The following is a 12,313-nucleotide window of genomic DNA, read 5'->3' on the forward strand; positions in this document are numbered from 1 at the left end:
ATTTGCTTCTCCTGAGCTCATTTCTGCTGCTTCCTTCATTCTACCAGTCCTCCCTCCCTCACTGTCAGAACTGCCAATTTGAATTATCTCTCCTCAAATGACCCTCTCCATCCATCATCCCTGGCACTCCCATCACAGGAACAGCTCCTAGACAAGCAGACCCAACTGTCTGTAACCAGATCCTGCCATGGTCTCCAGTCCCTCTCCACACTCAGCCTCCTGAACCAGGTGCTTTCCTGTGCCCACACACCTCACCCACCCTCAGTGAGTGCAACAAGAACCAGTCCACGAGGACAGAGGAACCGGTTTGCTGCTATTAACAAAGAATCAGAGTGGTCAGAGGGATCTTTACCCTGACTTGGTGCAGCCATGCTTTCCATCCCCCTCTCCCTGCTCTCCCATCAGATCTGTTCTGCCACCTTCCCCCTCTGGGTGCCAACCAAGGAGCAGCCCAGCTCCACCCTGCCCTTCAGCAGCCATGGCAGGGCAAGTCTGGCTGCTCTCCTGCAAGGAGACTGAGCCTTCTTCAATTATTCTCTGGGTGACCTCATCTTGCCCCACAAAAATCCCTCCAAGGCCAAAACGTAGCCAGCGCCCAGGAAAATCTGGTCAGTAACATCTTCACTGAGTACAGGCAATGTGGTCTTTTTCCAAGGACTTACAGGTTTGTCTGATTGAGGAATATTTTCTCAACAACAGCAGCAGGAATATCCCTGTTCAACAGCTTCTGTCTGCCAAATTTCAAACCTTGCTCCGATGAATGGGAATGTTACAGCTTTCTAAAAACCAGAGAGGTGTCGTGTTCAGCATGTGCAATACACTGGCCCTGGGAACAACCCAATGATCCCAACTGCTCTGAAACACAAAAAGCAAGAGGCAGGCACAGAAAGAGCCTGAGCACCCTAACAGGGAAAAAAATTTAAGCAGCAGAAAATAGATTATTTTAACAAAAAATGTTAAATATATTCTCAATAAGAAGGGCTGCCAGCTCAGTCTAGAGAATAGAGTCTGAGACAGAGAAACTGTCCCAGGCACCAAATAAACAAATTCTTGGTGTTAATTGGGAGAAAAATCTCCAGGAGTGCAGCTGGGAATAAGGAATATGCCCAGAATCCTTCTCCTGTCACATAGGTAGCACTCCTTTATCTGCACATCCACAGACTCAGAGCATTGAAATTAATTTTTGAACTATAAAATGAATAATTTATGAGAGAAATTGTACCTGCTATTCCCAGAGGAGTAAATCTAAACGCTACAAACTACCCTTCCCCTTCAGGGAATGGATGGCACCAGCAGCACTTTACAGCAGCCCCACTGCAGGGGCAGAACTGAAGGTTTGAATTTATAAAAACATTTCAGGTACCAAACAGAAGCACTCTGAAAAACACAGAACAAGAAATGGCCAAGTGACACATTTAATGGAAGAAATCTATATTATTTCAGCTACAACAAGAAGAAAAATCCACTCTGGATTGCCTCAGGATTAAGAACTATCTGGGTGATTTGGTAGCACATTGGGGGCCATCCCTCTAAACCAGACATTAATTCCCAAGTGACTCCTTTTCAAGTTTTATTGCTTTACAAGGTTTCTGAGGGCAGCTGGGAGATTGATGTTGTTCTTTTGATTGTTTTGCCAATTAGGCTGACTCTTCCTCAAATAAATTAAGGACAACATTCAACACAACTGTTTCTTTCCATGGTTTACAACCTGATCTGCTTCAGTGATCAGCCATGGACACCAGGCAAACAGTATTTCATTCTTGAACTTTACTTACAGAAGAGTTCATCTAGAAGCCCTTCTGCAGTTTTTTCTATTTTTAGATGCAAGAAGAAATATATTATTTAATTATGCCAACAAGCCATTCTTAATAAACTGAGCCAAAAGAAATTATTGACCAGGTTAATGAGTTTGTCTCCAAAGATTGGTCATGTTAAATTCCAAAGGGATCCAAACCACCCCACCACACCTGCTTGAGAAGAAAGAGTAAAAGTATCATATCCTCTACATACATACATACATACATACATACTAGATAGATAGATAGATATACACCACTTTTTCATTATTTTAGAGCCAAAGTCATTGACTGAAGAGAATGGCAAAGACTGCAATACACCAAGAGACAACAGTGTTTTACCAATTTAACCAGGTTACTGTTTTCAGGAAAAAAAAATAAATATAAAAGCAGAGTTTCTAGGCGTGAAAGGAAGAAGTTTCATCTGAAGTGTACAATCATACTGAAGGGGGAAGTTATTTAAAAATATTTACATGAACACTAAGGAAACTCAACAAACCATTGGATTTTGACAGCTGGACTGGATTCAATGTACAACCAATCTCAGCAGCAGTATTTCAAACAGGATGAAAGTGAATTTCCAAAAATTCGTTAGCAGGTTACCTGTCCAGCAATCAAAGGCAATAATGTAAAGCAGGTTATTAAGTTCAGGTGTCACCATGCAACAATGGCTCCTACTCTTTATGTGGAACTCAGCTTTTGAAATTCAGCTTTAAAAGAGTGTTTTACAGCTTTTGAAATTGTGCCGTAAAGGAATGTTTCACAACATGAGTAACACTAATGAGCTGCAAAGAGACCAGAAAAACATCGGCTCGTGTTTGACTGCCTTCCCCATATGGCTCAAGGAAGCGGGGGATCTCGAGCAGCCACAATACGGCTGCAAGGGAAAACACTGAATTCTGCAAGTCTTGACTCACGCTGAAAGACCGTAAATCCCCCACCCGTTAATGAATAGGTAGGAAATACGAGAATAGGTGGTTTGACAATATTATAAAAAATCCTCTTTCTTAAAGCAAGTCAGAATTGTAAACTAAATTACTCAGACATTCAAACATGAAAGTCCCAGCAGCTCTCCAGGTACCCAAAGGGAATCTTTGCACTCCTGTAGGTGCCAAGGGTGCAGCAGGGACTTCTCACACAACCCCAAAAACCTCCCACCCTGCGAGCAAAACATCACCCTAAATTCTCTTTTTAAGCTCATGGAAAGGACTTTGATGGCACCAACTTTACAATAAACGAGCACAGAGGCTGCAGCAGCCCCGAATCCCCCCCTGAGCTGGGCACGCACACGAAGGAAGGTGTGAGCTGCAGAATGCAGATATTCTGTAATGACTCGGCTCCTATAAACTATTTCTCACTCACTAATCTGCATACACAGGCTGACCACTTAAAACAGCGAGTGGAATACGGGATATTAATGTCAGACAATTTTGCTACCTCAAAACTGTCCAAATAACTATGCAGAATACTAAACTAATACTACTTAACTAATAAAAAGCGCGTTTTGCTTTGAAGTGCCCATCTCCAGCACTCTGTGTACAACTTTTACTAAGAGCTTTAGAATAATCAAGCAAAAATTATAAATATGATGCATTCATTAGTGACCTCAGCCTTTCACAGCATTTGCTCTTAGGGTGCTTTTATCGTATATTTTTGTGAGTGAAATTCCAGACTCATTGAAATGTACAAAAGCTAACATGTTACTGCTCAGGAACCAAGTTTCTATGAAACTGACACACAAAAAAGGGTCAGGGATACCCAGCTCTGCCTCTGGGAGTTGACTTGTTGAATGTCAACAAGTAAGTTTCACAGCAAATTTAGAATAAAATAGACGTTTCAGAAGGGCATTTGCCATCGCCACAGGGGAAGATTGTTTAAGAGGCCAACATTCACCCACCCGCCTCTGAAGGTTCGGCCCATAATGGAAACTCTCAGCTCATCAGGACTTATCATGCAAGACTAATTACTTGTGTCCTTTTCCCTTCAGACACCTTCTCCTTTTCTTTTAAGTCTTGGAAAACAACACTTAACACCCAACCCCAAAGAGCTTGGGGGGTGAGGGCGGTAGGAGGTGTGAGAATGGGATGGGTGGGATGACACACAATTCCTATTGTCTGCAATCAGCTACAGGGCTGCGTACAATAAAACTGGATGTTGGCTCAAGGATCAATAATCAAACCAAGATACAGCCCTGCAGATGCTCTTACAAGCAGGAGAAAACAGAGTTTTCATTGGAGATCACGTGTGAATACTGAGCCCATTACAGGCCCTGGCAATGCCACCAAGGTCAGAATCACCCAGGTACCCAGATGGTTCCCAAATGTGAGTCACCACCCCGTGCAACACCCATCCATTGCAAACACTATTGAAGAACAATGCTGCATTCAAGCAAATTGCAGAAATGCAAGATAACAGCTGTTTAAACACAAATTCTGCTGCTGAAACAGAGGCATAACTAAGAGGAAACGATTTAGCAGTTACAAATAGCAAGGGGGCCTTCGAGTTCTCTGAGTTGCACCTATGTGGAATGAACTTGAAGAGACAAAACAAACCCCCATATGCACAAACCATGTGTTTTCATAGTAAAGCATCCTGGAACACCCAATAAACAAAAGGTGTGGTCCCCAAAGTATCACTTCCTCAGGAGTTGGCCAAGAGAGCCCCTTGCATTCCAGCAGCAAATTAAGAGGCGTGCAAATACTGAATATCCACCTTCTCCCGGGCTGAAAGGACAGTGACAACTGTTAGCAGCCACCCAGCTTTCACAAAGGTCAAGGAAAAACTTGATTAAATCACCTCCCTCCCCAGGCTTTTTTTTTTTTTTTTAATTTTACACTGAATGTGGAAAAAATCCCCGCAGCGACAAACCCGCAGCATCTGCACCTCTGAAACATTCATAACAAAAAGATCAAACTTTCCACATTCAATCACTTGGCAACCTGAACCTGATGTGCTGTGACAGTGTTCTGAAAAGGCAGAATTTTCCTGGGCTACCTAACCACAAATTTACACAAAACTCCCCCAAACTACATCCTGTACCAAATGTCACACTCAAGAAAGTTCATTCCATTCAATACACCAGCCAGAGCCTTTTCTAACCTGAAGACGAGCACCAAAGTGCTGAGGTCGGTTTCAGCTCAGTCTGCAATGTAATCCCACTTGTTTCAAGGGCTTCATACCACACAGAAGGACACTGGTGGGAAGTGTGACACTCACTTATGATTTTGCCCACTAAAGTGCCCTTCAGAGGAGCTGTGGGTGCCATGCTCCATGTTCTTTCCCATTAGCCAAGAGAGGGAAAAGGTGAAGGAGATCCCAGTGTGCTTTTCCAGCCTGTTGTCCCCAAAGCACAGCACTGAAGGTACAACAAGGTGGGTGTGTGCACCCCTACATAACCTTTACTTATCACTTCCACTCAAGTATTTAGAAAACACTGCCAGTTTCAAGAATCAGACATGAAATAAATATGTATTACACCCCTACCTGTCAGCCCTCAATGCACCCTTGAACTGAGGTGAACAACAAAAATGTTTTGGTGCTGTGCCTGCACTTTGCCCTTAACCCACTGCCCCCTCCTCAGCTCCTGAATGTTGGGAGTACAACAGGAAGGATTCTGCAGGGCTTGGGTGGGCAGAAGCTGCCGGCAGGGTTACAAGAGACCTCCAGGTTTTGTTCTGCACCACAGGATTGCTGGGAGGCCCCAAAGGAGCTCATTATCCCCAGCACCCCACCCTATACAGGATAGAAATGCTGCATTAGGACATCTGATAATTCACTTGTTATGGGTTCTTTTACACTCACAGGGACAATGTTGAGATGTTACCCAAAGTCCAGAATCAAGTGAAATACCAGAAGGAACTCAACAATAGGATTTGCAAGCCAAAGGCACAGGAGGCACTCACATCAGAGCACGAGGCTAAGCCTGGTTTGGGAATAACTCACACCTTGCCAAAGGGATTTTAGTGCTTCTGAAGTATGAGGCTTTCTGCAACCAGGCTTTTTCTCCCCCAAGGAATGAACAGAAATTCTACATAACTCCAATCACATTAACATTCTATGAGCTCTAAAAAGCAAGCTGATTTTACTTCTTTGCTAAATTTAAAGGGTGAATCATGAACATGCATCCAGCCTGGTAGATCAGTAATACAGGGTGCAAGTCAAGCCTGATCAAACATTGCTGATTTTTCTAGCAAATTTCTGAAGTACAGTTAAAAACACTTGCTTTTGCCTCAACTTTCAGGCCTTCAAACCACATATGAGTCACATGTAGAACAGGCATTTGCTGCTTACCACACCTGCTCCTAAAAAACCATTAAAAAAATAAAAAGACAACTGAGTTCTAAAGTAAATGGAAATTTAATTTTGTTTAAAAAAGAAATGCCATGATCAACAAAAGAAAGTGGCATATATTAAATACAGGTTGCTTGTGTGGTTTCCTTCCCAGTGAAAGAGAGAACACGGAGTAAGAAATCAGTTTTGGCCTAAATACCCAGAGCACTGGAAACCAACGTGATTTCAGAGCTCTGCCCAAATTAAAAGGGAACAACTCCTGCCAAATTTCTATCCAGAATCATTCATTCTCTTGATCCAACCCCTTTCCTCAGTAACCTACTACATTTCTCACAGTGCTACACTGAGGACTTGAAAAAATGATACTTTGATGCTGCTGAAGACAATTTCAGAAACAAAATTATCGGATTAAAAGTTGTTACAAAAGCAATTTGTAACTGTTGCAGAAGACGTATATGGCTGCACACACCCCTACAAATATTACATAAAAGAAGAAGAACTATTTATAGGCACTACTCTCTACTACCATCCTGGTTCAGGAACCTCAGTATTGCTTGCAGTCTTAGAAGTTAAAAAAAAAAAAGTTCATTTTTTGAGAATTCAGAGTTTATTTCCAGTATAAAAATTGTCACATTATGCTGCCTTTTACTTTAATTCCATGCTAACTCTTCAGTCTCCTCCCAAAGCATCCAAGATGCAGAAAAAGGAGGCAACTGCAGGTTCTCCCAGAAACATTCCCATGCAGCAGAGCTGTTCATACACTGATGAATCAATATAGCATCACTACACTATTTCACCAGCATTTATCACCTTTCTTTCTATGCCATATAAAACCACACCAAAACAACCTCTCCCAGTCAGCAATTGCTCCCTAATTTACTGCATAGGTCCAACCAGGTCTGGCTAAAACATCACTCCAATGTCACAGCAAAAGGGGATGCTGAGCTGCCTGCCAGAGCGGGCCAGGAATGCACCCAGAAAGGGCAGCAATTAGCACATCTAAAATAACCATTTCTACAAGAGGCAGCTCAAAAGCTCAGATGTGTTTGCATCTCAACTCGCGCCACAAACACATGACTACAGGAGGGAATCCTGCAGTGCTTTACAATCCAGATGACCCTCTGCCACTTATTCTTGACTTCTTCATTCAAAACACCCTTTCCATCTCCCTCCTCCCGGGCACGGATCTGTCCCAAGGTGTTCCTTGTCCCACCGCTCGGGGAGGAGCCGCTCCGCAGCCTCCTGTCCGCGGGTACCAGCCCTGCCAGAGCCAGCAGGTTTGCTCCATGCTCCACCATCAAACATGGCTGCACCGTGTCCTCTTTGTGATTGAATATGTGGAACAGCTCTTCTGCCTTCCCAGACCTCTTTCATCTCCCTTCCCTTATTTCTTCTCATTAGCAAGGGACCCTTTCACATCGCTATTGCCCACTTCTCTTTCCTTTTAACAGTCCGATATTTTCCATTAACGTTCCACCGTCAACCAAATGCATTTATACTTTCTAGGCTCTCCTCAAAAGCATCAAGGAGCTTTGTACATTGAAACCCTCTGCACCATTAAAACCTGCTTTATTTACACACAACACAAAACTCTTCTCGTAAAAATCTCCGTCCTTCAGCTCCAGCGTGGAGTGAAGCCCCTTAACAGCAGCGACAGGAAATTTTATCATCTGGCTTTTCTTCCCTGCAGCTCCCTCTCCTGAAACCGGACCCCCTGTCCATAGATCCACCTCGGAGCCTCCCGCAGCAGCCACACACAAAACCCACCCCACGCTCCGCTGCGAGCCGAGCTCCGCTCCCCAGCCGCCGCCGCTGCTCTCGTGCTATGGAGCTTTTTTAAAAAAAATAATTCCTTCAGCGAAATTAAATCAAACTCCTGAACCTCCGCTGGGATTTCCCTGCAGAGGCTGCACATGAAACTTTCCGGAGCGGGGAGGACCCCCGGGCTGAGCTGCGCCGAGGCGGCGGCGCGGAGCGCACCCGGCTCCGCTCACCGGCGCCGGGCACGGACCGTTATGCCCCGGTGCGGCTCCCGCAGCCCCGCTCCCCCCGCGCCCGCACTCACCCACAGCTCCGTGCCCCAGCTCATGGCTCCGCCGGCGCTGAGGGGCGGGCGGGGGGCGCTCCGGTGTCACTGTGCCCTGGCTGTGCCTGCTCGCCCCGGGAAGGGCCGTGCCCGGCGGTGCGAGCGGAGCGGGCGGGACGGGCGCTGCTCACCGCCGCTCCCGCCTCATCGCGCCGCAAAATGGCCCGGGCGGCGCGGGGCGGGGGGGGCGACTGACAGCTCCGGGCTGCGCAGGCGCGGAGCCGCCGCCGCTGCTGGCACGGGGGGGGCGGCCCTGCCGGCAGAGCGCATGCGCGGCCCGGGCTCGAGGGGAGCGGAGCTGAGGGAAAGGGAACGGCGGGGAAAACGGGGATCTGTGGGGAAAAGGGGGATCAATGGGGATCAACGGAGAAAGGGGATCGGAGGGGAATAGGGGGGATCTGTGGGGAAAATGGGCATCGATGGGGAAAGGGGGATCGGAGGGGAAAACGGGGATCTGTGGGGAAAAGGGGGTCGGAGGTGAAAAGAGGATCTGTGGGGATCAACGGGGAAAGGGGATCGGAGGGGAAAAAGGGAACAATGGCGAAAAGGGGGATCGGCGGGGACCGGGACCATGAGAAAGAGGGGGATCAGTGGGGAACGGGGCCGTAAGGAAAGGGGATCCACAGGGAACCGGGGACCAGTGGGGAAAAGGGGGACAATGGGGAACGGGGATCACTGGGGAGTGACAGCAATGCGGGAGAGGGGATCGCTGGAGATCAGTGGTGGCTGGGGAACGGGGGTCAATGGAGGAGCGGGGCTTAATGAGGAACAGGCGTCAATGGGCAGCGGATCAATGAGGAACGCGGGTCTCTGGGGAATGAGCATCAATGGAGGAACAGGGGTCATTGGGAAATTGGCATCAGTGGAGGAACGGGAGTCACTGGGAAATTGGCATCAGTGGAGGAACAGGGGTCACTGGGAAATTGGCATCAGTGGAGGAACAGGGGTCACTGGGAAATTGGCATCAGTGGAGGAGTGGGGTCAGTGGGGAATCTCTATCAAGGGAGGAGCAGGGTCAATTGAAAGAGGGGGTCACTAAGGAATGGGTGTCACACGCAGGGAGTTGAGGCTCTCCCCGCCCTGCTCACGGAATCGCCAGCACTGGCACAGGTTGCTCAGAGAAGTGGTGGACGCTCCATCCCTGGAAATGTTCAAGGCCAGGTCGGACAGGCTGTGAGCAATTTGGTATGGTTGAAGAGGTTCCTTCTTACTGCAGGGGGTTGGACTGGATGGCCCTTAGATATTCCTTCCAACCCTAACCATGGTAACATTCTGTGCTTTCTAAAACTTACACAAGTTTTAGAAGTCCTTTTGCTGGATATTGTCCAGGACCTCAATGTCCTTTTTCAAGTGAGGGACCCAAAACTGAATGCAATATTTCCAGTGCCTCACCTGTGCCAAGTGCACAGGTGGTGATTCCAGCCCCACCCACCCTCAGGTGCCCTTCTCTGCCTCTTACCCAAGGCAAGTGAGGCTGGTTTTGAAGCAAATGTTCCAGTTTTGGTCATTTGTAAATGAGGAGAGGGCCCTAGAAAGGAAGAAAACCCACAGCCTTAGAACCCAGAACCCTTGAAGCTGTGTCATGTGTGGACATCAGGAGGAATTTCTTCATAGAAAGGGTGATTAAATATTGTCATGGGCTGCCCAGGCAGGTGGTGGAGTCACCATCCCTGGAGGTGTTCAAGAAAAAACTGGGTGTGGCACTCAATGCCATGGTCTGGCTGACAGGGTGGGGATTGGTCACAGGTTGGACTCATGACCTCACAGGTCTTTTCCAACTGAATTAATTCTGGGAACTCACTGCAAGGGCTGACTTCTAACTCAGCTAAGCAGTATATACACCCCTCACCCCCAAAATAACCCAAATCCAAGAATATTAAATCCACCATCTGTCACCAAAATGCTCAGCAAGCAAACAGGAAAATAACCAAATTATCTGCCTTTGCATAAATGTGGGTTATTGTAGCAATTACACAGGCCTTGCAGAAAATGGCTCATTTCCTTGCCAGAAAAATATTTATTTTGTGATCCTCGGTCATTTATTTGAGCTGTGTCACTTAATCTCATTTTGCATTTCTGCTTTTCAGCTACAACAAAATGTAAAAAGAGCTTTAGGCCAATCTATTTATTGCTGTATCTATTCATGAGAGATTTTCATGAGGGGATGAAAAAGGGAAGCATATTAATTCACCTGAGGTAAAAGGCTTCTGCTCTTAAAGGGTGGGGATGCTTTTGATGTGAGAAGATAAAAATTGACCAGCTGCTACAAGAAGCATTATCTCCCCTACATTAATGCACTTCTTCCACTGATGCTTGGCTGTCCCCTGCACGAGGAAGAAAAACACATGAAGCAATTCCAACATTTTGAACAACAATGAAGACAAATGTTAATAACAGAATTGCATTTATTTCTATCCGAGTTCCATTGATTTGAACATGAGAGTGCAGCTCCTCACACAGCTGCCTTTGAAGAGACACAACAGGCAGTGCTTTTGTTCATCATTAAAAGTTATTACTTTAAAGGGCTGGCTTCACAACAACCAAGAGCCACCCTGTTCAGCTCATTTTAGAAAAGTTCTTCCTTCTACTGCCAACAGATTTGAATATCCAAGCCTGCCCTGCTGCCTGAAGCACAACCACAGTCTTCCAAGGGCTGTACTTCCACAGGCTCCCAGACACCATCTTTAGCCCTACATCCACCCAGGACACATTGCAAAACCAGACAGCACTCCTCCATCACCACTTTTTGAGGGCTTAACCTAGAAATACTTGCAGAAAAGGAAGGTACAGAAACAGAAAGCAGCACCGGTATCATCTGAGCTAAGTTTGTGTGGAATTTCCTTTTGCACAAAGAGCTGGGAGGGGAACAGGGCAAACCTGTTACACCAGCATGGGCAGGGAAACCTGTCCACACTGAGAGATAGAAATGCTCCACCAGTTGCAGGGAGATAAAGGCCAGAAATACGAGTTTTGTATTTTGATGGTACATTAGAATAAACCACACCAAAAACTACTACAAATTATCAAAATTTCTGTGGACAGAGACTCAAGACAAAAACTTTTAAAAGTTTAAAAAATGAGCTCTAGATGTTTCAAGAACAGGATTTTCCCCTATTTTTGACTGCTTTTGTTGTTTAGCCTCTCCAAGGCAGAGACTGCCACTTAAATTATTACTTTCAGTTGTGCAGTACCCAAAACAAGAGGGCCTGCAGCTTGGCTGGTCCCTAATTAATAATGTAATTAGCAGTGACAGCACCACTAAGAGCCCTTTATGCCAAAGTCGATGCTGGAAAGCCCAGTGGGTTCCAGTCCCAAAAAATAACTCCAAATGACACTTAGAAGTTAGGTTATGTAGCACTTCTCCACTGAGTTTGCACAATCCATATCTGAGCAGCAGAAGCTGGGGAGGAATTTTCCCTCAGCCAAGCTGAGAACAAGACCATGCAGATCTGCTATCCAGATATGGGCTATTCCTGTCAATTCTCTGTTTATCTCCCCTGTTGTTATGATTCAGAACACTCCCAGATTCAGCTCCAAAACCCACCTAGAAGCAATTCCATTTTTAGAAAGCCAGGACTTTGTTTAGGAAGCCCCAATCCCCCTTGAAAACAGCCAGATTGGCTGCTAAACGATTGAGAAACCATGTAAAGTAGATACAATAAATCCCTAAACTGCAGTTCAACCGAAACCTCTTTACTCTGTGTTTGTTTACTTATGCAAAGCAAGAAAAATCACAACTCTCAGAGCTGTGGACAAGCACTTCCAGCTTCCAGGACACAGCGGGAAGAGGATGTACCTTTCCCCCCAGAGTTACCACCCTTACAAGCTGCTTCCCTTTGATTTTACAATTCTACCCGAATTATTCATGTCCGAGATAAGGAACGTGGATGTCGCTTGTAACCTCTCATACACTGGGACCGAAACAGCACCAGGAAAGGAAGGGGACACTCCTTTCCTAGAGGCCATCATCATCATCACAGCTGTTTCCTCTCGGCTGTTACAAACACTGCTCAGACCGCTCAGACACAACAGGGGACCGCGGTGCTCTTTAATGCCCCATCAGAGCCCAGAGGGGCCTTATCAAAACCTGATAAACACCTGATAAACCCTGATGGCCCTGGCCAGCCTCACCTGGTGCCTC

General features: G+C 46.2%; 1 protein-coding gene across 1 annotated transcript in view; it reads right to left on the reverse strand.

Annotated features, from left to right (window-relative positions):
- Positions 1-8,284, reverse strand: part of FNBP1 (formin binding protein 1) — an 88,917-nt gene extending 80,633 nt beyond the window's left edge. The window contains exon 1 of the mRNA XM_063174936.1: positions 8,152-8,284. Coding sequence (XP_063031006.1) covers positions 8,152-8,175 — 24 coding nt within the window. The 5' untranslated portion in view covers positions 8,176-8,284. The remainder of the gene's footprint in view (positions 1-8,151) is intronic.
- Positions 8,285-12,313: the final 4,029 nt, after the last annotated feature.

The sequence above is a fragment of the Melospiza melodia genome, chromosome 22 (assembly GCF_035770615.1).
Source record: "Melospiza melodia melodia isolate bMelMel2 chromosome 22, bMelMel2.pri, whole genome shotgun sequence".
Lineage (NCBI taxonomy): Eukaryota > Metazoa > Chordata > Aves > Passeriformes > Passerellidae > Melospiza > Melospiza melodia.